Source organism: Mesocricetus auratus, unplaced genomic scaffold (assembly GCF_017639785.1).
Source record: "Mesocricetus auratus isolate SY011 unplaced genomic scaffold, BCM_Maur_2.0 Super-Scaffold_100707, whole genome shotgun sequence".
NCBI classification, from domain to species: Eukaryota; Metazoa; Chordata; class Mammalia; order Rodentia; family Cricetidae; genus Mesocricetus; species Mesocricetus auratus.
This window is the reverse complement of record NW_024429269.1, coordinates 3,614,364-3,640,411: the sequence shown is the minus strand read 5'-3', so window position 1 is coordinate 3,640,411 and position 26,048 is coordinate 3,614,364. Positions and strand designations below refer to the sequence as shown.

Here is a 26,048-nt window from a genome sequence, read left to right as displayed (position 1 = left end):
GCTCCATCAGTATCAAGTGAGGAATTAACCTGGGACAGTGTGATAGTGACTAGGTCTAGTTCTGAAGTTACGATATTAAAAGCTGAGAGAGAAGGGCTGGAGCGATGGCTCAGTGCTTAAGATCACTGGCTGGTCTTCCAGAGGACCTGGGTTCAGTTCCCAGCACTCACATGCCTGCTCACAACTGTCTGTAACTCCAGTCCCTCAGGACCTGAAATACTCTTAGTCTCCACAGGCACAGCCTGCCCATAGCGAAAAGACACACATGCATGCAAAACTCTCATACACCTAAAAAATTAAAGGAAGAGTATCCTAGGAAACAAAAAAGAAGGAAGCCTCTGAAATGAGGCACATATGCGGAGGTCCGCAGAAAACTTGTGGAGTCAGCACTCTTTCTACCGTGTTAGGTCTGGGGATTGAACTCAGTTTGCCAGGCTTTTCTTTTTTCTTATTTTCTCCTGAAATAAAGTCTCAGGTAGCTAAAGCTGGCCTTGAACTCACTGGGTAGCCAAGGCTGGCCTCAAACTCCCGATCCTTCTCCTTCCACCTCCCAGAGCCAGCTCTGTAACTGTAGTTTTTAAGACCATGTTTTGATCTGTTGTTGATACATGGCCTATGCTCTGACAGTGGTACAGACATGAATATAAGATTGTGTTTTGAGCGTAAGCCAACAACTGGAGGGACTAGCTTCTTTTAAGGATCTAGAAGCTAAGGAATGGATGTCAGGGGCCGTCTTTCATCAGCGTTCAGAGTCATGTGCCTGAGGGGCTGAAACTGAGGTTAATTCACAGGGAACCTGCTTCTTTCTTAGGAGCACACGCTGATAGGGTCAGCGGATTCCCAGGACATCCAGCTCTGCGGGATGGGAATTCTGCCCGAACACTGTGTCATAGATATCACGCCTGAAGGCCAGGTCATGCTGACCCCTCAGAAGAACACCAGGTAATATGCTTAAGTTAGTGTGGGGGTTGGGGGGGTGGAGGATGAGGGACATTGGGCCTGCTTTTATTTTCAGCTCTCTTCAAGACATGTGTCAGGCCCTTTCTGTTTAATCTTAACATTTCCCACACTTATATGGCCTCATTTAAAAAACATTTACTTTTAAATTATGTATATGAATATGTGTGTCAGGGGATATACACATGGGTATAGGTGTTTAAGAGGGCCAGAGTCATCAGATTCCTTGAAGTTGGAGTCGCCTGACATGGGTGCTGGGAATCGAACTCAGGTCCTCTGGGAGAGCAATATATGCTCCAGCCCCCTTCACTGTGTCTTGATTAGAAACTTTCCACCACCCTAGGACGTTCCATTTGCTGCTCAGCTGGCAGGCTCTCTTCTGGTTTGGGGAGGAAGTCCCTAGACTCCCCATATAGCTCCTCTTCTCCTCTGCCATTCTTGTGGCTTGCCAGTTCCCATTTGACTTTTAGAGCTATGCTCTGCTAGCGTCTACCACGTTAGCTACATTTTAAATGATGGAAGTAATTCCTTAAACCCTTTCCTCACCCAGCCAAAACCCAGCTCTACTCCAGGTCATCCCTGGCAGCCTGGCACTGCCACAGGCATTCATTCCACATTCTGCCCACAAGTCAAGTCCAAGGAGTTCAACTTGGGATAACTTCCCAGTGGTCTTTGGGTGGAGGATATGGACAAAATTTTTCCAGAACTCGAGTTCTTGTTAAAAAATGCAGTTTTGTTGCTGGCAATGAATGCTGCCAGTTGTTTCCCTTGGCAGTAGGCTCCCTCTGTTCACTGCTCACCTGGAAGATTGAAGTGCTGCTTTTGTGTGTTGAGGCATCACTGGCACAAAGCGGTGGTGCTTTCTGGAAGCTTCTTGTCTCGTCAGTTAGATAGTAAAGGCACTGTATGCTCAGGGTCAGGGTGTACTCAGTGCCATACTGCTTGATCCTAGGACAGTACGGTGGAGCACTTCTCTCTGACAAGACTGCATTTGCCTTACTGTGTTGTAACTTCAGCAGGGTGGCTCATGGTCTATGAGTATCAGCACAGAGGACAGGACAGGGGCCAGCATGGTCTTTACGAGTGTCAGACAGGCTGATGACTGGCATGGTCTATGTGAGTGTCAGCATAGGAGATGGGCCGGCGCTGCAGGGGAAGCAGTTTCTGTCATGGGGGCCCCATGTGGATTGACCTTTAAGAACTGGTTTAAGAATCATGATTTACTGCAGTGCTTTTCCAAAGTAAGCCTGTATTCTCATTCTCTCTCTGTCTCTCATTCTCCCTCCCTCCCTCCCTCCCTCCCTCCCTCCCTCCCTCCCTCCCTCCCTCCCTCCCTCCCTCCCCTCTTCTTCTCCTTCCCTCCCTCTCTGCAAGATTTCTCTGTATACCCTTGGCTGTCCTGGCATTCAGCTTGTAGACAGGTCTGGCCTTGAACTCAAGAGGTCCACCTGTTTCTGCCAAACTTTGTGATTAAAGGCATGTGCCACCCTGTCTGGCCTCCTGCTTTTCTTTCTTAACTCACTGTATTTGAGCAATGGTATCATAACGCCTTAGGTGTGCTAAGTTTAGCACATTACAACTTTATATTTGAGCTTGCACTTTGAATGTCCACACAGACAGAAGCCAAAGGGTCAGTGTCAGTGTTAGTGGTTAAGAATCCACACGGAGAGCAAGGTTTGAGTGGGAGTAAGAGTTTGTGCAGATGGAAATGGATAGAAAAGTGTGGATGCATAAAACCAGTAAGAGCATAGCTTAGGTGTGTGGTGGTGCATGCTCATAAGCCTAGGACTAAGGAAGTTGAGGCAGAAGGATCTTGAGATCAAGGCCTACATTGTGGGAGCCTGTCTCAAAAACAAACAAAAAACCAAAAAACCAAAAAACTAAAAAAAACAACAACAACAAAAAACAAGCAAACAAGGTTTATAGCCTTACAGAGTTTAAAGAAACTGAGGTGTTTAGCAAGCTATACTGAGGAAATGGAATCCAGAATGGACCTGGATTGTGAGGCAGACTCTGGAGACTGGAGAGGTGGGACCTTCTTCCAGAGGCTGGAGAGGGGCAGAACCTTGTTTTTTGATGGAGCAATAAGTGATTCCAGGGACTGATAAGTTTCCCAGTGCAGGAAGAGCTGATTGTGCTTATTGTACAGGAAAAAAAAATCTGAAGAAAAAAAAAAAAGCTGAAGGTTTCCTAGAAGAGGGAAGGGAAGAGATACAGAGGACCTCCATGTGGAAGGAAGGAAAGGCCTTCCATGTCCAGTTAAAGAATTTGTACTTGATGTCCTATTTCTTAGCCAGCGAGTCACTTGGCAGGAGAGAGGCGTGGGGCTGGTATCCTGGAAATATGCACAGGCGTAGTTTTCCACTTGAGTCCTGTCCTTCCAAATTCCTCCCCTGCTAGTGTTCTACCCACCATGTCTACTATAACAGTTCAGCTGAATTGATGAGACTCCTCTGAATTGAAAGGACATGGATGGCGTTCTCCACTGTGGGCAGTTTCAGAATTCCCTGTAGGTCTCATGTTGCACTCCTGGTATCTGCCTCTGTTAGAGTCTGCTCACCTGGCAGGCTCTTCATCCATCTGGGTTGGCTCTGCGTTGCTTCCTGGCTCTGTCTTTCATTATTACCTGTCACAGCTCCATAATTACTCCTCCCTACTGTCTAAGATGTTCAGAGCTTTGAGAAACAGGTTGATCTCTGACAGTGCCATCAGTGTGTGAAATAATGCTTAGAACTCTAAAACGGTGAAATAATAATGCTGATGTCCTCAGCATCTGAGGTAAGTACAGAGATTAACTACAAATATTTAACTTCACCAAGGACAGGTTTTGTTCAAGGAAGTTCAGCTGCTGTAGTATGCAGTAGTGGAAGCAGAGGGAGTGCCGGTCCTACTCATGCTGCCCTCTTTCTCCACAGAACATTTGTAAATGGGTCTTCTGTCTCCAGCCCCATCCAGCTGCACCATGGGGACAGGATACTCTGGGGAAACAACCATTTCTTCAGGTATGACATTGCTCACATTTCTGAAGGTGGAAGGCCTTTGAAGTCTGTGTTCTGAAACAGAAGAGTCATTTTAAGCATGAACAGCATAGAAATGACACCTTATTGGGTGTGTGCTCATGCTTGTGTGTCCACATCGTTTGCATGGCTTGTATGTGTTCATATATATGTGAACCCGGGAGCTTAGGGCGACACAGCTCCTCATCAGAAGTACTAACCTTACTTATTTATTTTTCTTCCCAGTGTAAGATTTTCCCCCAATCTGGTATCTGAATTAATTCATTTTTTTCCTGTTGGGTTTGCTGTCATCTGTCTGCACACTGTTATTCTTTTGTCTGAAAAGCAGTAGTAGAAATGCTGGATGTAGTTTCCTTACTTCTAAGAGGAGATTGGTGGTTTCTCTGACCATGCTTTCAGTGAGTTCCAGCACAGTGGGCACGATGGCTTAAGCAGTGTGTATTCCCAGACAGTGAGAAACCCTCAGGGAGAAGGCCACTAGAGTGGGCTGTGCTTCTCAGAAAGGCCATGGCTGCCATATACTGCTTTCTTGGCCCTTCCCTATGGATTAACTGTACTCCTGAAGCCATGAAAGAAACATTCAGCTCACAGGGACAAAGGGGCAGCAAAGGACAGCCTTGCTGCCCTCTTGTCAGAGCACCAGAAATCTTCCTCTTAGTCCCCTTGAGTGGATTCTGTCTAGTAGCTGCAAGGGAGTCTGCAAAGGAAGACTCTCACCTGTGACTGCAATACTATTCCCCAAACATGGTGGGTGTTTTGCTGCATGGTGAGGCAGGCTGGCTGCTGTAGTGTTCAGACCCTGGTCTCTTTTTTTCTGTCCCTGGCCAATGTGCTTCTGGTGTCTAAGGGATGCCGATGCTGAACCTTACATGTATGCCGTTCATGGGAAATGCTTTTCATTTTTTTCTCTTCCACACTTAAGTGTTGCTGACTGGTGTTCCAGACCCTCAGATGGTTCCCTATGACTTTTGTGTGCACTGTGGAGTTTCTTATAAAGTCTCCCGAGGCTTGTCAGCATGTCTAGTTCTCATCCTGACATGGTCCTTAGCTTTTCTCTTACCTAGTTTGCAGAAGTTGTTTGGACTTTGCTGTAACCACTTGTATACATTTGGATGTTTTATTTCTGAAACTAGAGTATGAAGTTCCTAATTGCAGCAGCTTCTTGGTACTACTATGGTTCCCTTAGCCTCTAACAAATGTCATTGTGTAAGGGATGGGATGCATAAGCATCCTTCTTAATTTAAAAAGTAATAACACCCCTTTTCACCTCAAGGCTCAATCTGCCAAAAAAGAAGAAAAAAGCTGAGCGAGAGGATGAGGATCATGATACCTCCCTGAAGAATGACAGCAGTTGTGAGCATCTGGATGCTGATGGGGACTCCTCCAGTGAGGTGTCCAGTGAAATCAACTTCAACTTCGAGTATGCACAGATGGAGGTGACCATGAAGGCCCTGGGCAGCAATGGTAAGCATGGGCTGTGCTTTTGGGGGATGCTGAGCATGTTTCTGATGACACCCTTCTAAACTCTGTTTGTGCCCGTGGCAGTAATAATTGATTGTACTTACAGAATGTTCACTCTCTACTGTGATAGACAAATCACTGCAAACTTGTTCTCGTGGGTGGAATTTCCCAGGTTAACCTATGTTCTCCATAGAACATATGTTAGCCTTCTCTTTTGCTGCTTTGCAGACAGTGTGGAATTCATCTAAAGTATATAACACAAATAATTGGCAGTGAGAAAGCCACACTTACTCCAAATTGTATGAAATGTATCAGATCATGGCAGTTCAAATGATGAATGTCTGAAGTATACCATATGTCTTAGTTTGGGTTTCTATTGCTGTGAAGAGACACCATGACCATGACAACTCTTACAAAGGAAAACATTGAATTGGTGGGGTAGGGGCAGGGTAGGGTGGGGAGGGCTCACTTACAGTTTCAGAGTTCAGTTCATTATCATCATGGCAGAGAACATGGTGACATGCAGACAGATGAGAGTCCTACATCTTGCAGGCAATAGGAAATGATCTGAGGCACTGGGTGGTGTCATGAGTATAGGAAACCTCAAAGTCACCCCACAGTGATACACTTCTCTCTAACAAGGCCATACCCACTCCAACAAAGCCACACCTCCTAATAGTGACAATCCTTTGAGCTTATGGCAGCCAATTACATTCAAACCACACATTTCCTCTCCCTGGCCCTTATAAGTTTGTAACAGTATCATAATACAAAATACATTTAGTCCAACTTCCAAAGTCCCCATAGTCTATCACAGTCTCAACAATGTTTAAAAATCCAAAGGTCAAAGTCTCTCCTGAGAATTATGTAGTCTCTTAACTCTAATCACCTGTAAAAGCAAAATAAAAAAGCAGATCATATACTTCCAGCATATAATGGCACAGGATATATATTGCCATTCCAAATGTAGGAAAAGGAGCATAGTGAGAAAATACTGGGCCAAAGCAAGATCGAAACCAGCTGAGCAAACTCCAAACTCTGAATCTCCATATCTGATGTCAAAGTGCTGTTCAGATGTCCAACTCCATTTGGCTTTGTTGACTGCAACACACTTGTTTCTCTCATTAGCATCTTTCCTGGGCAGGTATCCCATGGCTCGGTCATCTCCAACATCTTGGGGTCTCCAAGGCAATCCAGGCTTCAACTTCACAGCTTCATGCAATGGCCTCTCTAGTAGGCCTTCATTCAGGGACACACCTGACACATGCCTTGTCATAGAGGCTTTCTTTAGGCAAGGGGGGAAATTCCATAACCTGCTTCTTCTATCCTTAACTTTAAATTAAAGCCAGAATTATGTGGCCAAAGCTGCCAAGGTCTTCTGTTTGCTGGGGCTGGAACATGGCCTCCTTGTTCATTACACCTTCACCAGCTTTCTGTTTTTGATACCTTTACTACCTAAGCTTGGCTGTCCTTGAATTTGCTCTGTAGACAGGGCTGGCCTCAAACTCAGAGATCCTCTAACAAGGTCATACCCACTCCAACAAAGCCACACCTCCTAATGGTGCCCCTCCCTATAAGCTTATGGGAACAATTATATTCAAATTACCACACCATACTTTCATATTCATTATGAATTTTTTTAATGCTAAAATGTTCAGATCCAATGCAGTCCATATTGAACAGCCTGGAACAGCAGCATGAAGAGGAAAAGCGGTCCGCTCTGGAGCGCCAGAGGCTCATGTATGAACACGAGCTGGAACAGCTCCGAAGAAGGCTGTCTCCTGAGAGGCAGAACTGCCGCGGTGTGGACCGGCTCTCCTTCCACTCGCCCAGTGCCCAGCAGCGCTTGAGACAGTGGGCTGAGGAGAGGTAGGCATGTAGGACCGCCTGAATTGGGTAATGCTTGTACACCCCACCTGCAAAGGTTCTGGATGGGACACTGGGTGATGCTGAAAAAAGAACAACATTTCACGAGAGTGTTATGGCCAAGAACCACTTTGTGTGTCTCTTTCCCTCCTTCCTTCTTTGCTTCTTTCCTGCCCCTCCCCATCTCCTTATTTCCTCTTTCTTTTTACTTATGTATCTCCCAAGTTGGCTTTGAAATTGCTCTGTAGTGTAGGTTGGCTTAGCACTTAGAATCCTCCTGCTTCAGCACCCTGAGCACTGGGATTGCAGGTCCCTGCTCACATGCTGCCTATACTCATCCCTTTTCTTCTCTCTGTTTTCCTTTCACAGCACTGAGGATCGAACCCATGATGTAGTAGTGCAAGCTAGGCAGGCACTCTACCACCAAGCTGCTTTTCACCTCTTATTTTTCAGTTTTGGAAAGATGGGAATTGTCAGTACATTCAACTTTCTTTAAAACAACCTATGTTTGCTGGGTGTGTGACACATGCCTCCAATCCCAACAGTCAGGAAGCAGAGGTAGGCAGATCTCTGGTCTTTTCAAGACCAGCCTGGTCTCAGAGCAAGTTTCAGGTCAGCCAGGGCTTCGCAGAGAGAACCTGTCTCAAGAAAACCACCACTACCACCACCACCAAAATGCTGTGTTAAATGCTGCTCATTTTCAGTCTGCATGGCCTTTGGCTTTGAATAGAGAAGTATACTTTACCATTGCATTATGCTTTAGGTTATGAGGGTTGGTAGATGGCCTTTTTTAAGAAAGAGGGAAAGAAGCCGGGCGGTGGTGGCACAACCTTTAATCCCAGCACTCGGGAGGCAGAAGCAGGCGGATCTCTGTGAGTTCAAGGCCAGGCTGGACCGACAGCCTCCAAAACAATACAGAGAAACCCTGTCTCATAAAACCAAAAAAAAAAAAAAAAAAAAAAAAAGAAAGGGGGAAAGAAAATTGATATTCTGGACTGATGAGGTCAGGTAGGTAAAGCACAATGCTAATAAGATGCAGAGTACCAGCTTGATCTCTGTATGGGCTAATTAGCATAACGCTAAATGCCATCTCCCCATTTCAGAGTGCAGCACTAACCTTCTGGTACTCTGGTCTGCATACAGGCATCAGGCCTGTCCACTGGAGAGTGAGACATATAAAGTCTCCAGTCCAGCTGAGCAGATCTTGAGTTGATCAGGAGGCTTGGTGTTTCATGCACAGTTGAGTTTGCAGAGCCCACACCTACCTGTGGCCAACTTGCTATGCAAGGAGTGCTGTGCTGCGACATGGTCCAGAGACCAGTGGCATTAGTACCGTGTGAGAGAGTGACCGTGTAAGAGAGCTGTGAGTGAGCCGAGTGTGACCCTGTTAGAGAGTTGTGAGTGAGCCGAGTGTGACTGTGGTTTTCCACGTGCTGTTTTGTGTGTTGTTTGTACCTGCACCCACCGGTCCTGTTTATTTTATCTTAAAGAGAAGCAACATTGAATAACAGCTTGATGAGGCTGAGGGAGCAGATCGTAAAGGCCAACCTGCTGGTGCGAGAAGCTAGTTACATAGCAGAGGAGCTGGATAAAAGAACTGAGTATAAAGTTACCCTCCAGATTCCAACCTCCAGCCTGGATGCCAACAGGAAGGTAAGGCGTAGCAGAAATGCCAAAGCTGAGGTGCATTGGGCTCCACCCGGTGACTGGATTAGTGGGAAGTTATTTTTTTTTTCTAATTTTCTGAGTGTGTGTGTCTGTGAGTATGCATGTTGTGTGAATCTTTCAGCCACTAGGTATGTATTCCTTGCTGTCCTCAGACCTATCATTTCTTCTCATTCAGCTTTCTTTCTTCATATCTGCTTTTTTGTTGTTAAGACAAGACCTCAAATTCAAGGCAATTCTCCTGCCTCACCCTCCCAAGTTTTGAGGTATGGGTATGAGTTTCTTGGATTTTTGAATTATATCTTTCAGTTTATAATGATTTAGGCTGGCCTTGAACTCTGTCCTCTTGCCTCAGCCTCATGAGTGTAGGATTATAAGCATACACCCCCACACCTGGAACCATTACTGTTCTAGAAAGAGTGCTTCAGTGGCACGTAGTACATGTGCAACCACTGCTTTGCCTGATTCTCTACTCTTTTAGTTGTTTGAAGTAGGAAACGGATGACATATTTTCCCTTCAAATGAGTGACTGGAGTGCCCTAGATAATTTATTCTTGTAAACATTCCATGTGGCTACTCTTTTAAAAGTCTACTTCATTAAGATACTATTGATTTAAACAAATGAAAAATCACAGTTTTGGGGGCTGGCAGAATGGCTCACTGGGTGAAGGTGCCTGTTACAGAGCCTGATGATCTGAATTCGATCCCCAGGGCCCACATGTTGGAAGGATACTACCAACTCCTGCAAGATGACCTCTGACTTCCTCGTGTGCCATGGTGTACACACACACACACACACACACACACACACACACACACACACACACACACACACACACACACACTCTCTCTCTCTCTCTAAATAGATATAAAAAAACTCACACTTCTGAAAATAAACATTTGTTAGACTAGAGTGGTAGTACACTCCAGTAATCTTTAGGACAGTGATTTTCAACCTTCCTAATGGTGCAACCTTTTGATATAGTTCCTCATGCAGTGGTGTGGAACCCAAGCCATAAAATTATTTGTGTTGCTACTTCATAACTAATTTTTCTATTGTTATGAATAGTAGTGTAAATTTCTGTGTTTTTTGATGGTCTTAGGTGATCCCTGTTCACAGTCCACAGGTTGAGAACCACTGCCTTAGGAGTTTGAGGCGGGCCTGAGCTCCATGAAACCCTGTCTCAAAAAAGATAAAAAGTTTCATAACTATCTCAGCTAACTTTGCCTTGTTGCCAACTCGCATCTGTCCAGCGAGGCTCTCTTCTCAGTGAACCTGCCATCCAGGTGAGAAGAAAAGGAAAGGGAAAGCAGATCTGGTCTTTGGAAAAGCTGGAGAACAGGCTTTTGGATATGAGAGACCTCTACCAGGAGTGGAAGGAGTGTGAAGAAGACAGCCCGGTGAGTTGCTGAAGAATTAGTTGTGTACCTGGTAGTTCCAGAAGGGGCCATGCCATAGCAAATCTGCTGGCTCAGGGACGTTGAATGCTTTTTCAAAATCGTTGCTCTAATTGTAAAGTAAAATTTATTTCAATACTTAAGTTGTTGAGCTAAGTAATAATTTTAATAATTTGCATGTTTTCTTTTTTATCCCTTTGTTTTTGGGTCCTAGCAGAATTTCCTCTTTCCATTTGTTAGTGAGTGCATCTGTCTCAGGTTGTTCTGGGGCTCTTGTTGAGGTAGGGACCATCTCAGTACTCTGCAAATAACTACTCCACAGTTCATGGTTTCACAGTCATTGGTGCACCCTGTTAAAACAAAAAGTAGGAGTTGGGATATAGTGGTAAAGGTAAAGTTATTGGTCAAATGAGTGTATTTTATGTGATTTTCTTTTTCTTCCGAGGTTGTATGTTTGAAATCTCTTTCAGGTCATCCGGTCTTACTTCAAGCGTGCTGACCCATTCTATGATGAGCAAGAAAATCACAGTCTGATTGGTGTGGCTAATGTCTTCCTGGAGACCCTGTTTTATGACGTGAAGTTGCAGTATGCTGTGCCAATCATCAACCAGAAGGGAGAGGTTGGGCTTTCACTCTGCTTCATTCTGCAAAGCAGTTCAGGGAACAGTCAGTGGGTGGTGACAGGACACTTGTCATTAATACCTTGATTTTTTTTTAACCAGTTCTGACTAACTGTCGTTAGTATTTGTGTTATGGGTACCTTGTATTTCCATAGGACTATAAGGAGGCTTTTCTTCGTTTGCTTAGATTGCAATTAGATTGCAAAGCAGCTGTTAGAAAATCACCTTTTATTTTTTCACACATTGTTATCCTCTGGCTTTATCAAGGAAGACAGTTCTTGAAGGGGGAAAAACTCAACCCGGAAACCAGTGTTTGTTTTGCCTCCTTACTTCAGGTGGCAGGCCGGCTGCACGTGGAGGTGATGCGACTGAGCGGGGCCATTGGGGAGAGGATTGTAGGAGGAGATGATGCTACAGAGGTCAGCTCTGAAAAGGAAGCCCAGGAGAACAGGCTGGTCTGCATGGTAAGCCCCAGACCCATTCTAGAAGAAACCCAGGTGGGACCACCAAAGATTGTAGGGATCTACATAATAATCACATTTCCAACAGCTTGTAAATGCCAGTCCTCAAAGACATCTTTTAGTGTTGAGTATCTTAGGGATTATGTTTGTCATACTTCTGGAGACTCCCTCAGCACTTCTATACTTTCTCTCTGTGTCCTTTGACAAGTCATCCCTCTTCTCTGCCACTCAGCAATCAGTGAGTGGTGAGCCTGCTTACATACCCTGCTCTGTAGAGCAGCCCAGAATTCCCACAAGAGTCTATTACTGGAGCATTCAAGCTCTGATGCAAATGAATGTTTGCCTGTCTGTGGCCCCATCCCTTAGCTGCTGCCATTTTCACTCTGCCAAGCTTACCCAGTGCTTTCGCATGTGTCCTCCCAGCCCAACAGTTTCTGGCCTTTTCTGTCTGATCTCCCTGTGTGTGCTGTTGGTAGCACACTGAGTGTTACCTTGAAGGCCTACATCAGGTCCCAGGGTAAAGGTGAAAATACCAGGTTCCCACTGCCCATCAGCTAGGGATGTGTGGGGATGAGCACAAGCCTGTATGATCCATTGCTGTGATAGAGCTGGCACCAGCTGTCCAGGCACACAGGAAAGCTCTGAATTCAGGTGGTAGGTTCTGAGGAAGATTCTGGGAGAATGAGACTGTAAGATAGGATGTCAGCTAAAATCAGATCTGTGGTGTTTTCGTGGGTGAATAGTGTGGAAGGCAGCATGCTCCTTGGCTCCTGTGCCCGCCCTTGTCTGAGTCTCCAATGCCCCCTAGTGGACCAGTGCTGCTAGTGGTTCAGAATCCTGGCAGGATTTTTATGACAAGAGACCATCAAGAACCTGTAGTGTTTAAAAGAGATGATTAAAAGGTCTGTGAAGAAACCTAGGTCAGGCTCTTGGTTCATAACTCATCCTAGGCCAGTCAATATTTCTAGAATTGAAGTTGTTGAAAGGAGTAAGTTACACACAGCCACAGGTAGGGGGAAGCTAGTGCTGCTGAGAGCAGGGATGTTTTGTGTAGCTGTCTACATGATGAGGCCTACAGTGCTCTGAGACATGAGTTGCTTCAGTGGTAGGGGGCAGTTCTTAACTCACAAATGGTCTCACTCTTGCTAATTTGTTCTTGATTTCAGAACCTCTTTCTCAAGGTCATGTGCCTGGTTACAGTAGTTATGTGGGCTTTCTGACTTCATGTGACTCATTTCTGAGATGACAGACAATGATTGCATCTCTGGGAGGTCAGCTTTCACAGTGTAAAATAATGAGAATGATACTAGATGGTGGTGGTACATGCCTTTAATCCTAGAACTCAGGAGGCAGGGGCAGGTGGATCTCTGCGAGTTCAAGGTCACCCAGGACTACAGAATGAGTTTTAGGACAGCCAGCACTACACAGAGAAACCTTGTTTTGAAAAACCAAAACAGAAAACAGCAACACCAAAACAAAAATGGGAATTTGTCATTGAAAAAAAATGTGTATTTGAGATAACATGGCTTTTAAAAAAATGACAAATAAAATTATGTTAAGATTTAATGGAAGATACCAAGCATGAAAGTCATAAGGAAAGTGTAGTCAGTCCCCACTCACCTGTTCCACAGTGTCCTGACAGCCCAGCATGCCTCAGTTATGCACCTCATGATGCTACCCCCCTTAGGAGTAGCTTTATAAGATACCCAGGCATCCTTCTTCATCTGGAAGTAGTATGTGTCTCCAAAATAGTGGGTACTTTAAAAAAAAAATCAAAGTAGTAATTCCTTAAGGTCATAAACTATTCAGTCAGCCTTCTTAAGCGTCTTTATCAGTGTCACCCAGCTTTCTTTTATCTCTAGATTCTGCTCTCTTTCTCACCTTGAAATTTGTTTGTTGTAGAACTTGTATGTCCCCTTGTTGATCTGTTGATCGTCATTGCATTGCATGCTCAGAGGTGTTGGATGTAGGTCGGCAGCCAAGCATAACTCGCCATATAATAGGAAAGCAAGTATGTGCCATAGGTAGTGGTGTGTTTTCTGTTAAAATTATTGGTTTTTAAAGTTGTCTTTATGTCATAATGAACTATTAGACTTAACATGTGTGTCTTTTAATCCTGGGTATTATTTGTATTAAACCTCCAGTGTTCTCAGAGTTGAGTAGTGGCAGTCCCTTCAGTTGGCTCTTGGGTGCTGCAGACATGAGCCTGACCCTCATTGACTGATAGCTTTTGAATATGGCAAGCATTTCTTCTTATCCTATATACATTTCCTTTTCTGGACTCAGAATCCACCACTTCTTAAGAAGCAGTGTTCACTTAAGTGGGACAGGTTTCTTAGCGACCATGTGATAGCTATGGGAGCCCATTGTGTAAAAGACAAGGACCGGTAAGATAGTGAGTGAAGTTCCTGTGGAAAGTCAAACCCGGGGATGGTTTTAGTACCATGAGTGAGGAAATCAATAGCTGTATAAGACATCTGTCTTCATTTTCCCATTAATGCAAGAGTATGCCCATATTCCTGTTTACAGAAAACATTAAATTAAAAACCCCAAATATCATTGATTCCTGCCAATACACATTGACTCTTTCATATTGAGCTGAAAGTTGAGTGCTATCCTGACACCTTGTGGTGACTTCAGTTTGTGTAGCTAAATTTAAAAAGATGACAATAAAAAGCTCCAAACAGCCCATGTTCTTGGTATGTTTATTCCTCATTCCTCTTGCTCTTCTTTCCTGGCAGTCTTGATTCTAGAAGTTTCTGTAGAGGGCAGGTTAGCCTTGTTTCATGTTTATTTCAGCCTTAGATTAAGAGTCATTTCTGTAGGAACACAATGGCTTTCAGGTGGAATTTTGTCACAAATCAGTATGTGTGCAGCGTCTGCCTTGCTGTCATTCATCTCGTTGTTTTCATTGGTGTGTCTGGCCTCACCAGTGTTAACGGTAGACATAAATCCTCCCCTCTCTGCCAGGAGAAAGCTAAGCTTAAGACTTTAATTTATACCAGCACACGGACTAGCAAGTGACAAAGATTCTTTTAGATCTGTGTAATGCCAAGACCTTGTAATCATCCCCCACAGCACGATGCCTCATTTGAGGTATATAATAAACATTTTAAACATGTAGAGAAAAGGACCTTGAAACAATTTCCTGTAAAATGTATCCTAGAATGCTGGTGGTCAGTTTGCTGTGGAGGGAGAAAACACATTAGCCTTTCAGAGCCTCTCAGAGCCTGGCTGCCTAGGTGGTTCAAGCTGGTTGACATCTCAGGAAGAAATGGAATAAAGTAAAGTTTGCTGTTTGTTGCTGATCTGTTTTGTACATGTTACACAGGAAATCTGCTTTGTGTAATTCTGTGTGTCCTCAGAGTCCCCGAGTACCATGGTTATAGTTGAGGTTGTTGAGCCACTAGAACCAATACCACATAGTACAATTTATTCTCATTAAATTTATTTACTAGATACGGAGTGAATCAGACAATTTAGGGAAAGAGAACAACTGGACAATGTAGTCTGTGATGAACTCAGTTGTGTGAAAATCCTCCAGGCCATACAGGGTTCTCTAGAGGAATATAACTTGTAGACTGATTCTGTCTGTCTGTCTGTCTGTCTGTCTGTCTGTCTGTCTGTCTGTCTGTCTGTCACCCAAAGGGGATTTATTAGAATGGCTTGCAGGTTGTAGTCCAGCTAGTCCAGCAATGGCTACCTTTGAATGGGAGGTTCAAGAATCCAGTAGTTGTTCAGTTCATGAAACTGAATGTCTCAGATGGTCTTCATTTTACAGCAGAGTCCCAAAGAAGTAGGCTCTAATGTCAGAGAAGGAATGGACTTGATAGGGAGAGTAAAGCAAGCAGGCCATGAGAGCAAGCTTCCTTCCATATCTTTCATACAGGCTGCCAGCAGAAGGTGTGGCCCAGATTAAAGGTGGATCTTTCTACCTCAAAGATCCAGATTAGAAGTGGGTCTTCCTATTTCAAATGATTTAACTGAGCAAAAGTCCTGGGGCTGGAAAGATGGCTCAGAGGTTAGGAGCATTGGCCACTCTTCCAGAGGATCTGGGTTCAATTTTCAGCACCCACATGACAGCTCACTCAAATGTCTATAACTCCAGTTTCAGGAGATCTGGCACCCTCACACAACAAAATACATGCAGGCAAAACACAAGTACACATAAAATAAATAATTTTAACAGGTGTGCCCAACCATTAGGGTTTTAGTTCATTCCTGGTGCAGTTAACAACTAGTAATAGCCATCACACATACCATGCGGTATAATTAATAATTCTAGGATCACTTCATAATTGTGTGGTTTTTAACACCATCACAAGCTACCATAGAAACTCCAAATTGAAATCCAGATGCTGTTGCACAAAGTATGAAGAATGTTTGCTGTTTTAAGATCTGGTACAGGCAGCTGGAGGAATAGCTCAATGGTAAGGTGTTTACTGCTCTTCCATAGGACCCGAGTTCTGGAAGTTTCCATCATCCACTTACAGAGGGCCATGGGACTGTACAGCAGTGACAATCCAATTAGCATTTAACAAGTCGGCCCATAAGAACCTGCATTTACAGGCACATACAATACACACATCTATATAGCTAAAAAAAATACTAAAAATGTCTCTTTCTTTAAAAGACTCTGGTGCAGTCATTTTCTCTGGGGCAGTGGTCCTACTGAGCACATGCTTCTGGCCATACTCTGTAATCACAGACTCCAGGGTTCTCATCCAGAGCTTCTTTGAGTGTTTGCCATCACTCTCTGGGGAAGGTACTGGGACAATGTCAGTGCAGAAAACAGCAACTCTGTGGTCTTTACCTCCTCCGTTCTCCCTTCCAGACAAGATGGTCAAATGCAACACTCAGTGAAGTTCTCAAGTAGGAATAAAATAAAAATAAAGTAATATGATTGTAGTACGTGGCATTCTGTTCCAGAACTCAGTTCTTCCTTATGCTTGAGATAATTGGGTGAATCCCTGCCGTTCACTGAAGATTTGCTGCTTGTTGACTCAGACACAGTTCTGTGCTTTGCTCGTTGTGCTAAACACCTTTGTGCTTTCCTTAGAAAATGCTGGGTGATGTTGGTTTCCAGAACCCTCTTGTGGAAATTAGGATGTTGGTATCCTACTTCCTGACAAACTAGGATTCAGATGCTCTTGTCAGCTTCCAAGTGCTGCCCAGCACCAACCTTGGTATCTGGTTGTCGTCACCCTGTGTCAGGCCATGTGCTAGTCTTGGGCCAACCCTGAATGGTAAAGGCCTAATGTGGGTGCACATTTGGTGACAGAGCCAGGACAGGACTCCCCCATCCCAGTCTCTGAATTAAGTACTCCTTAGAGCCTGCTGATTGAAACAAGTGGAGCTTCTTTCTCTCCAGGTTAAAATACTCCAGGCCACAGGGTTGCCGCAGCATCTGTGCCACTTCGTATTCTGCAAATACGACTTCTGGGATCAGCAGGAGCCAGTGACTGTGGCCCCCGAGGTGGATGCCTCTTCATCGCCCACCAGCAAGGAGCCGCAGTGCATGGTTGTGTTCGATCATTGCAGTGTGAGTTCCTTCCCGGTCGACCTCAGTGTCTGAGTTATCCCTGCAAACACAGCTAAAGAGTCAGTGCTGCGTCTTTGCATGATTGTGCCGGTGTTCATCCTGCAGTGTTCTGCAGTCCTGACCAAAGCGTTACTTCATTTGGCATGTCCACAATCAGGGCTTAGCTTATGTTCAAAGAAAACCAAGCTGTGTAGATGTGTATGTGAACACTCCTCCAGAGGGAGTCTGTGTTTTATAAAAAGGTTAAGAAACTAGTGCTTCAGTGAAAATGAGGCTAACAAGATCAGAGACCACCCTGCTGGGCACCGCCATGTTGCTTGGTTACTCTTTCCGCTGGTCCTGACCAGTTATTATTAATGACGATGTTTTTGTGGGCTGAATAAACTCAAAGTAGTGGCCATCACTCTGCCTTTGGCTGATGACCATTGGAGTTTGGAGTGGCTTTTGCTATGTATCCCATACTTGACCCACAACAAAAATGAAAACAGGTCCCCAAAACATTGCTAACAAAATAATTTGCTATTTACAGACCAATCTTTCAAAATGAGAAGTTTTAAAGTCATGACTATGTTTATGTATTTTTAATTTTAAAAGGTTAATTTCTAAAAAAAAGTCAATGGGTTTCTTTGTGGGTGTGTGCACATGAGTGTAGGTACCCACAAAGGCCAGAGGTATCAATTCCCTGGATCTGGTCTTAAAGGTAGTTGTGAGTCACCGGATGTGGGTCCTCTGGAAGAGCAGTATTCAGTCTTAAGCACAGAGTCATCTCCCAGCTCCCTTCAGAGCCGCGCTGTATACGAAAGCAAGAGTGTTAGTCTGCACGCGCATTGCTGTTGGTGTTAAGTGACATTCTGTTCTATGAGGAAAGTGTGCCATTGTCTCTGTCTTTCCTTCCTGATGTCATTAAGGATGTGAAGCCTGGCTTAAGGGGTTGAAAGATCAAGCCAGTGTGTGCCACTCTTCAATGAGCCATTGTGTTTCAGGAGTTTAATGTTAACATCACAGAAGACTTCATTGAGTATCTCTCGGATGGGGCACTGGCCATTGAAGTATATGGACATAAAATGAATGATCCTCGGAAAAACCCAGCGCTTTGGGATTTGGGAATCATCCAGGCAAAAACAAGGAGTCTTCGGGACAGGTGAGTTTTTAATATCTATTGGATTCCCCTTTCTAGTTTTAAAAAAATTGCTGGAGATGACCATCATTTATTTTTAAATTACTTTTCTTTCCCTAGTGTAAGTGTGGTATGTACGTGTGTGTATACATATTTGTGTGAGTGGGGTGCAGGTGTGTGCTAGTGCCTTTGGGGGTTATCAAAACTGACTTTGGGAGCTTTCCTCAATCACTCCACCTTATTCATTGAGACTCAAGGCCCCTCATTCAAAACCCAGAGCTCACCTGTAGGACTAAGCTGCGTACCCACTAGAGCTTTTCAGTCATTCAGGGATCCTGTGTGTCCACACACTCAGAGCTGGAATTATAGTCAGGCATCGGCTCACGCAGCGTTTATGTGTATTCTGGAGCTCTGTTCTCTAGTGGATCCTCATGCTTGTGCAGCAAGCATTTTAACCACTGAGCCATCACCGTTGGTTTATAATCAATGGTAACCCTTTCCTGAGCATCACCAGGGTTGTCTCTAGGGCTTTAGTCTCCTAGTAAACTCTCCTTAAAAGGAGCGAACTTTAGAGAATGATGGGAAAAAGCACATGGGTGTTTAAGAAGCCACACTGAAATGAAGTTTAGGAGAAAGTCACTCAGCACAGTGAGTTTTGTCTGACTAACCAGCCATGGAGAGGTGGATGGCAATCTGCTGTAGCATTCATGTTGGCGCTGTCTCTGGTTCATAGGCGTTTGTTGTTGGTTGCTGGTTTGATTTTGTGCTGCTGGGGTTTGAAACCAGGGCCTGGCACAAGCTAGGCGAGCACTGCACAGTTGTGCACCCCCACTCCTTTCCAGTTTTGAGTAGCTTCACTGATGGGAGGAGGTAGGCTCGTTTGATGACATAAAAGAATTCAAAGGGAATGACTGAAAGGGGGTGTTTTTACTTCCATCTAATTATAGATGACAAACAGATTTTCTCTTTTTATCAATTCCTAAATTAGAAGGTGAGATTTGTTTTCTTCGTTTTTTTTACTGACCTGAGAGCACATCCTCCTCAAGTCACGGATGACACCTTATGAGATGAGCATCCTGTGCTTGGCTTCTGCGTGCCCACTAGAGCATTTCAGTCATTGGGTAGCCACTTTCAAATGCATTTGTCGTGACCCCACCCCATGAGTATGGTGTGCGTGCATGTAGAGGCCAGAAGTTGATGTCACATGTCTTCCTCAGTTGCTGTCAAGGCAGGGTCTCTCTTTTGAACCCACAGCTCCCCAGTTCAGCCAGCCTAGCTGTCCACCTTATTCTGGAGATCCCTATGTTTGTGCTTTCTGTTTACTGGGATTACTGTTGGGCCATTGCACCCACTGTTTATGTGGGTTTGAACTCTGAGCCATTGTCCCAGCCCCCCATTGTGATTTTTGAAACAAAAGTGTCAGTGATTTAAGGTGTAGCTCAATGGTAGGGCATTTACTTAGCACATGAAGGCCACTTGGATTCATTCCTCAAAAAACCACAACAGAAAACCAAGGAGCCATCCAATATTTGATGTTGTGAGTTTGACTTTCAGTTCATGCTGTTTGCCATTATGTGCTGTATATTTCTTTCTGATCTGCAGGTCATTTCCCTGGGCTCCTGAGGTCATTCTCACTGTTAAGTCAAATGTAAGATCCTAAGCTGTCTGCATTGAAGGAGAGAGGCATGGTTTTGGGGCTGTGGAGGTAGCTCAGTTGGAAGGGTGTTTCCTCAGCATGTATGAAGCCTTGGGTTTGATTCACAGTACTGCATACATTGGGTGTGTTGGCACACACCTATAATCGTAGGAGAAGGAGGCAGGAAGATTGGAAGTTAAAGGTTACTTTGACTATATATGGAGTTTTGAGCACAATCTGGTATACATGAAACCGCACACCAAAAGAAGTGTAACTTTCCAAGAACTGCATGTATTTCCTAGGTGGAGTGAAGTCACAAGGAAGCTGGAATTCTGGGTTCAGATCTTGGAACAGAATGAGAATGGTGAATACTGTCCCGTGGAAGTGATTGCCGCAAAAGATGTCCCAACAGGAGGAATCTTCCAGCTCCGGCAGGTACCAAGATTGTGATGTCATAGTAAATCCCTTGGCACTAGAAGGCTCACAATGGAGTCTTTTGAACAGAACTCTTTTTTTTTGTATGTTTTCTTTTCTTTTCTTTTTTTTTTTTTGAGATAGTATTTCTCTGTATAGCTTTGGAGCCTGTCCTGGAACTCACCCTGTAGACTAGGCCAGCTTCGAACTCACAGAGATCCGCCTGCCTCTGCCTCCCGAGTTCTGGGATTAAAGGCGTGCGCCACCAGTGCCCAACTAGAACAGAAAGAACTCTTGATGATGATGATTAAATATACAGTGGTCAAGCCCACTTCTTTGAAAATATAAATTTATTGACATTTGTTTATTGCGTACGAATGTGGGTAGGTGTGCATGTGGAAGTAGGGGGGAAGCTTGTGAGATTTTGTTTTCTTCTTTTTCCCTATAGTCCTGGGGTTTGAACTCAGGTTGTTAGGCATGACAGCAAGCTCCTTTACGTACTTAGCCATCACACTGGCCCTTTTTTAGTTTTTAATTTTTGTTTTCAAGCCCATTCTTACATTAAGATTGTTTCCTATGTTATGTACATTTTCTTTTATTGCCAAGAGTCTTGCTACTTATATTTTAAAAGTAGTTTCTTAAAGGGTTAAAAAAAGCATCCTTTTTGAAAAACATCTCATGACTTTGTGTGTGAGTTTGTATGCCACAGGACACAGTGGAGGTCAGAGGACAACTTGCAGAAGTGGGTTTTCTCTACACGTCCTGTCCTGGAAATTGAACTCAGGTCATCAGGCTTGAAGCAAGCACCTTTACAGAGTGAGCCTTCTTGCTGGGTTGAAAAGGGAAGCTTTCAAGGAGAACAGAATTGAAGAGTGGGGTGAAAGGCAGACATACCAAGCATTATTTGCATGCTCATGAATATCATTAAAGCAGTTTCAAGTGGCAGGAAAGACTGAATGTGCAGGGGCTGACCTGCCAGGTCCAAGCTGTGTACTTGTAAGCTGCTTCACCTGGAACACAGAGAGGAGGCTAGCACCAGCGTTTGAGTTTGGGTGACATTTAGGAGAGTGCTATATAAAGCCATTTGCTTGACATGTGGCAGGTGTTAAGTGTGTGTTCCACAGAAATGAGGAACTTACTGGTGAGTGGCAATCTGTCAGTATGTGCTACTGATTGACAGTGACAAGGAGGGTCTCCGTTCATAATTTGTTTGGTTAGCAAAAGTAACGGTCTTCATTATGATGGTTTCCTGCCTGTGCCCATATACTTAGTGCTTATTTATACCCCTCCCCCAGGCTCCCTCCCTCACACCCCCTCCTGCTGGCCCTTCCTCTTCCCCAATTGCATCCTCTCCTGCTTTTATGTCATGTGTATTCCAGAGAGTGAAAAATCTCAGTATAATTGGCTTACATAATTTGGAAATACTTTTTTTTTTAACTACACTTTACATCATTCCAAAATCTAGTAGGCTATTCTCTAGAGTTTCCATACTTTAAAATACAACATTAGGGGGCTGGAGAAATAAATGGCTCAGTGATTAAGGATACTTTCTGCTCTGCCAGCGGACTCAAGTTTGGTTCCCAGCACCCAGGTTGCATGGCTCACAATCACCTGTATCTCCAGCCCTAGGAGATCTAAGGGCCTTGACAGTCACATGGCATATATTCACAAAGACACACACATATCCATAAATTTCTAAAAAATCTTTAAAAACCTGTACTATTAGAATTGCTGTAGAGATGAATGTTAAAAGTGTTCAAAGAAAAACATGAGAAAAGGTTGCAGGGAAGAGAATGTTTGCTTAAATATTTGAATTTCTTATTGTTCTAGAAGGTAGAAGCAAATGGATTTTATCAGATGCATTTATGCATGAGACACTTGGAGTCAAAGGAGAAGATTTTCAGCCACAGTGCTATGCTGAGACACGGTGCTGTGGGAAGATACAGCGCTGTGGACATACCTGAATTCTTTTTGGGGAGCGGGGGGACAGTGAGGAGTTTTGAGACAGGGTTTCTCTGTGTAGCCTTGGCTGTCCTGGAACTTGCTCTGTCGAACAGGCTTGCCTTGAACTCACAGAGATCCATCTGCCTCTGCCTCCTTAGTGCTGGGATTAAAGGTGTGTGCCACCACTGCCTGGCAATTCTTACTTTAAAAGCCAGACCGAAAAGCAACTAAAGTAAAAACGAGACTGAATGCTGACTTCGGTATCCTGTGCTTTAACTTAGGCCATGAGTGTTTCTCTGCAACAATCACTCAGAGACTGCACGGTGAGGGTGGGAGCTTCACACTTTAAATAGATCTGCTACTTTGTTTTTCATGGCACTTCTAGCTTACTTATCCATATGCTTGACTGTTGAGTTCCTGGGGCAAAGGTCCTCACAGTTTGAAGTTACTTGGCTGTAGAACAAGCTTGACCAGTTTAAATCCCTATCCCACAGGGTTGCTACTGCCTGTTTCATAACCCTGGTCTCTGTTGGAAATAGTTTTTGATCTTTTTCTATTTTAGTTGAGGTCTCCCTGTGGAGCCCCAGAACTCTGTATAGACTATGCTGACCTGCAACTCTTATGTACCCCAGTTCAATGCAGCCCAGGCTGTCCTTGAACTCACAGAGATCTTCCTGCCTGTCTCCTGAGTACTAAAGTTACAGTGTGCACCACCACACCTGGCTTAGTTGAACATTTTTATTAGACACGGTTACATCTCCTTTGCTTGTAAATTTTCATTCACCTGTGTGTTCTGTCACATCCCATCACTTGGCAGGTGAGCCAAGAGAATTACCTTGAATTCAAGATTAGGCCAGGGTACATAGTGAGCACTACACCAGCTAGACCTATATAGCAAGCCACTAACTTTCATTGAAGAAAACACAAAATTTTCTTCTAATTTCTTATTATTCAGGAATTATAAAAATGTATGTTCATTTTTTCTTCTGTCTGCTGGAAGGAAAATACATTTTCCTGACTAGGTTTGAATTTGTGCTTTAGTATTTAACAGTTATGAGATAGATGACTGTCTCTAAAATCAACTGCATTTCTTGTATCAGGCTGTAGGGGTCTCTCTAAACCAGAGTTCTGAAAATCAAGAACCTGATTTTTCTCTGTGCTGCAGGGGCAGTCCCGGCGAGTTCAAGTTGAAGTGAAGTCTGTGCAGGAGTCAGGGACTTTACCCCTGATGGAAGAGTGCATATTGTCAGTTGGCATTGGTTGTGTGAAAGTTAGACCGCTCAGGCCTGCTAAGATCCACGAGACCTTCCATGTAAGTTTCTGTGCCTGCTCTGTGCCTTTTGAAAGACCAGTCTTTTGAGACACTGATGCTCTTAGTGTCTTCTTCAGTGCACTGCCTTGACAAGAGGCCCTTGTATGAGGCTGTTTGTTACTGTGAGTTGTCCTGGTGTGTGGTGAACTGAGAGTTAAAACCTCTCAGCCTGGCAAACCACCAAGCCTAACAGTGATTAACTTCCTCCCATGGCCCACCCCTCCGTAGAGCCCCCCACTGGCTGGTAAAGACTCTTTGCCAGCAGGTGTTTGATTTCCCCTGGTGTTGGGGGGTTGTAAGCCCAGCAGGGAGAGCATTGTACCGACTTGGAAAAGGTCAGGGGACCTCTTCACTTTCCTCTAGAAGCTCCTAGTCTTACCAGCTTCCTGACAGTGGAGGGCTGGAATGAGGCTGGGTGGGCCTCCATGGTGTGATGTATCAATTAAACAAGAAGACAGGAACTGTGGGAGAAGATTATGCTTGTGTGTGGAGGCCTGATTTGTGGGTAAATAATTGTTTTGGTTCTACATAATATGCTGTTTTCTTTTAGGAGGAAGAGGAGGACATGGACAGCTACCAGGTAATTGAGCACCTGTTGGCCTCATCAAATCAGCTTGATTCAAGTGCTTAATTACACAGGCCAGGATCTCTCTGCACTACTTGATAATTAAACAATTCTGCTTTTCCTGAAAGTCAAACCAAGTATGGAATGCTGGGTGTCATGAATGGGGGTTGGGGAGCGAGGACTAGGAAGGCCCTGTAGCAGAAGCTTTTCCTAGTCAGGGCCTCCTCATTGAACAGCTTACATAGATACCTTTGCCTGGGCTCCCCTTGAGCTGAATCACCCACAGTTGAGGGGGCGCATGGGGGTGTATGTGTGCCCATTTCTGGGTCTTATGAGTGGGAAGCCAGGTCATCCTGAATGCCCACTTCCTTGACTTATCCTTTAGTTTTGGGGGGTTGTATTTCCCCCATCTTATCTTTTCCCAGTGTGCCAGCTTTTGTTTATGTCTGTGAAGTTGCATCTTGTTAGTCATCATTTAAGACTGCCCGGGCTCTTTGGAGCCTGATTATGTCATCCACTGTAGTCACTCTCCTGGCTTTGCATCATCCTAATTTGATAGAAATGTCTGCCTTCCTATAAGTCACTGATAAAAGAAGAAGAAAAAACCAAAAACATCTCATCGTTCAGCTGGGGTTGAACTCACAATATGGTACCACCCATGGAGTTTTCTTTTAAACAGATATTATCTCATTATCCTGCTCTCTGGATGTGGTATTTGAGTCCTCTGTGGTGCCCCTTAGAGACAATGCACAGCACATTTCTCCGTCTTGTCCACAGGAATGTCATAGGCTATTTGGTTAAATGCCCTGGTGAAACCCAGATACTTGACATCTGCAGCAATCCTCTCAACCACCCGTTCCCCTAACCATGTTACTAAAGGAAATGAGGTCAGGCTGGCGTGCTGACAGGTGTTGACTGGTGGAGTTCAGTCTGTCAGTAACAACCCCTGTCCTCTTGCCCATTGCTACCTCCTAGACACACAAATTCAAGAAGGAGAAGCACTCACGTGCTGTCATCCTCGGAGTCTAGTGTGACATGACAGGAGGCAGTGGCTGGAAACTTGAAGGATCTTTCCTGGGAGTTGTGAGGAGTAGAAGTTTGCGGCTTGTTAAGTACAGTTTGTGAGTCTTGTCCAACAAGGCAGCCTCGTAGAAGATGCTGTTTCTCAGCAAGTACAAAGAAAACCAGTTCTTCAGGGCCTGTCTGCTCTAGAGTACACCAATGCTTTCGGTTTCAGGAGTTCGAGTTTGAGTTGTAGGTAGAATTGTTGGTGCAACATGTTGGGCTGGTGGAGTGCTTGCCTAGCAGACATGAAGCCCTAGATTCACTTCCCATGACCCACTTATGCTGGGCATGGTGACAGAGGCCTGTGATCCCAGCACTCTTGAAGTAGGAACAGAGACTTGTGAAGTTCAAGGTCATCTTGAGCTACACATAGTGAGTGAGTTCCAGGCCAGTCTGGGTTCTATTAGACCTTGTCTTTAAAAAAAAAAAAAAAGGCAATATTTGCATGCTATATGTGTCTTGAAGTTAAGAGAGTGAGGTTAGTCAGGGGAGCATCTGGCTCAGATGTGTTACCTGGATTTTGCATTGAGTTTGGCTCCCCCTGTTTTCTTCCAGGATAGGGATTTAGAGAGACTGCGTAGAAAATGGCTCAATGCATTAACCAAGCGTCAAGAATACTTGGATCAGCAACTGCAGAAGCTCGTCAGTAAACATGGTAGGAAGAAGAAGTTGGACATTTCCCTCCCCAGGGCAGTGCAGCCAGGACATCTCGTTGACAGCCCTCTTGTAGCCAGCGAGGGCCCAGTGAATGTGGTGTTGAGAGTGGAGGCTTGCTCTTGGCTTGTAGCCTAGCTTTTCAGAAGAACATTTATTTGGTTGTAATGTATCTTCTTGTAGTTTGTTTTGGGGGTGGGGCACAGGGGCTCAGACATACAGGTAGGCAAAGCATCCATACACATTAAAAAATAACTGGAGGATGTTTCCTGTTGGAGGCTTAGAAGCTGTGCCAGACTATCAGACCCAGCAGCAGAGGTCTGTGAGCTGTAAGAAGCCTCTGTAAGTTCTCAT

The 26,048-nt window shown here is 44.5% G+C and overlaps 1 protein-coding gene across 3 annotated transcripts in view; it reads left to right on the top strand.

Annotated features, from left to right (window-relative positions):
• Kif13b (kinesin family member 13B) overlaps nucleotides 1-26,048 on the top strand; it is a 150,697-nt gene that overhangs the window by 75,754 nt on the left and 48,895 nt on the right. For all 3 annotated transcript variants that reach the window (XR_005875153.1, XM_040740736.1, XM_040740735.1), the window contains exons 14-27: nucleotides 812-942; nucleotides 3,873-3,959; nucleotides 5,248-5,438; nucleotides 7,094-7,304; nucleotides 8,792-8,954; nucleotides 10,221-10,367; nucleotides 10,835-10,984; nucleotides 11,320-11,448; nucleotides 16,817-16,987; nucleotides 17,971-18,128; nucleotides 20,043-20,175; nucleotides 23,264-23,410; nucleotides 23,961-23,990; nucleotides 25,596-25,695. Coding sequence is in view for 2 of the 3 variants with exons in the window: in XM_040740736.1 (XP_040596670.1) it covers nucleotides 812-942; nucleotides 3,873-3,959; nucleotides 5,248-5,438; nucleotides 7,094-7,304; nucleotides 8,792-8,954; nucleotides 10,221-10,367; nucleotides 10,835-10,984; nucleotides 11,320-11,448; nucleotides 16,817-16,987; nucleotides 17,971-18,128; nucleotides 20,043-20,175; nucleotides 23,264-23,410; nucleotides 23,961-23,990; nucleotides 25,596-25,695 (1,948 nt within the window). In the remaining variant the exon portion in view is untranslated. The remainder of the gene's footprint in view (nucleotides 1-811; nucleotides 943-3,872; nucleotides 3,960-5,247; nucleotides 5,439-7,093; nucleotides 7,305-8,791; nucleotides 8,955-10,220; nucleotides 10,368-10,834; nucleotides 10,985-11,319; nucleotides 11,449-16,816; nucleotides 16,988-17,970; nucleotides 18,129-20,042; nucleotides 20,176-23,263; nucleotides 23,411-23,960; nucleotides 23,991-25,595; nucleotides 25,696-26,048) is intronic.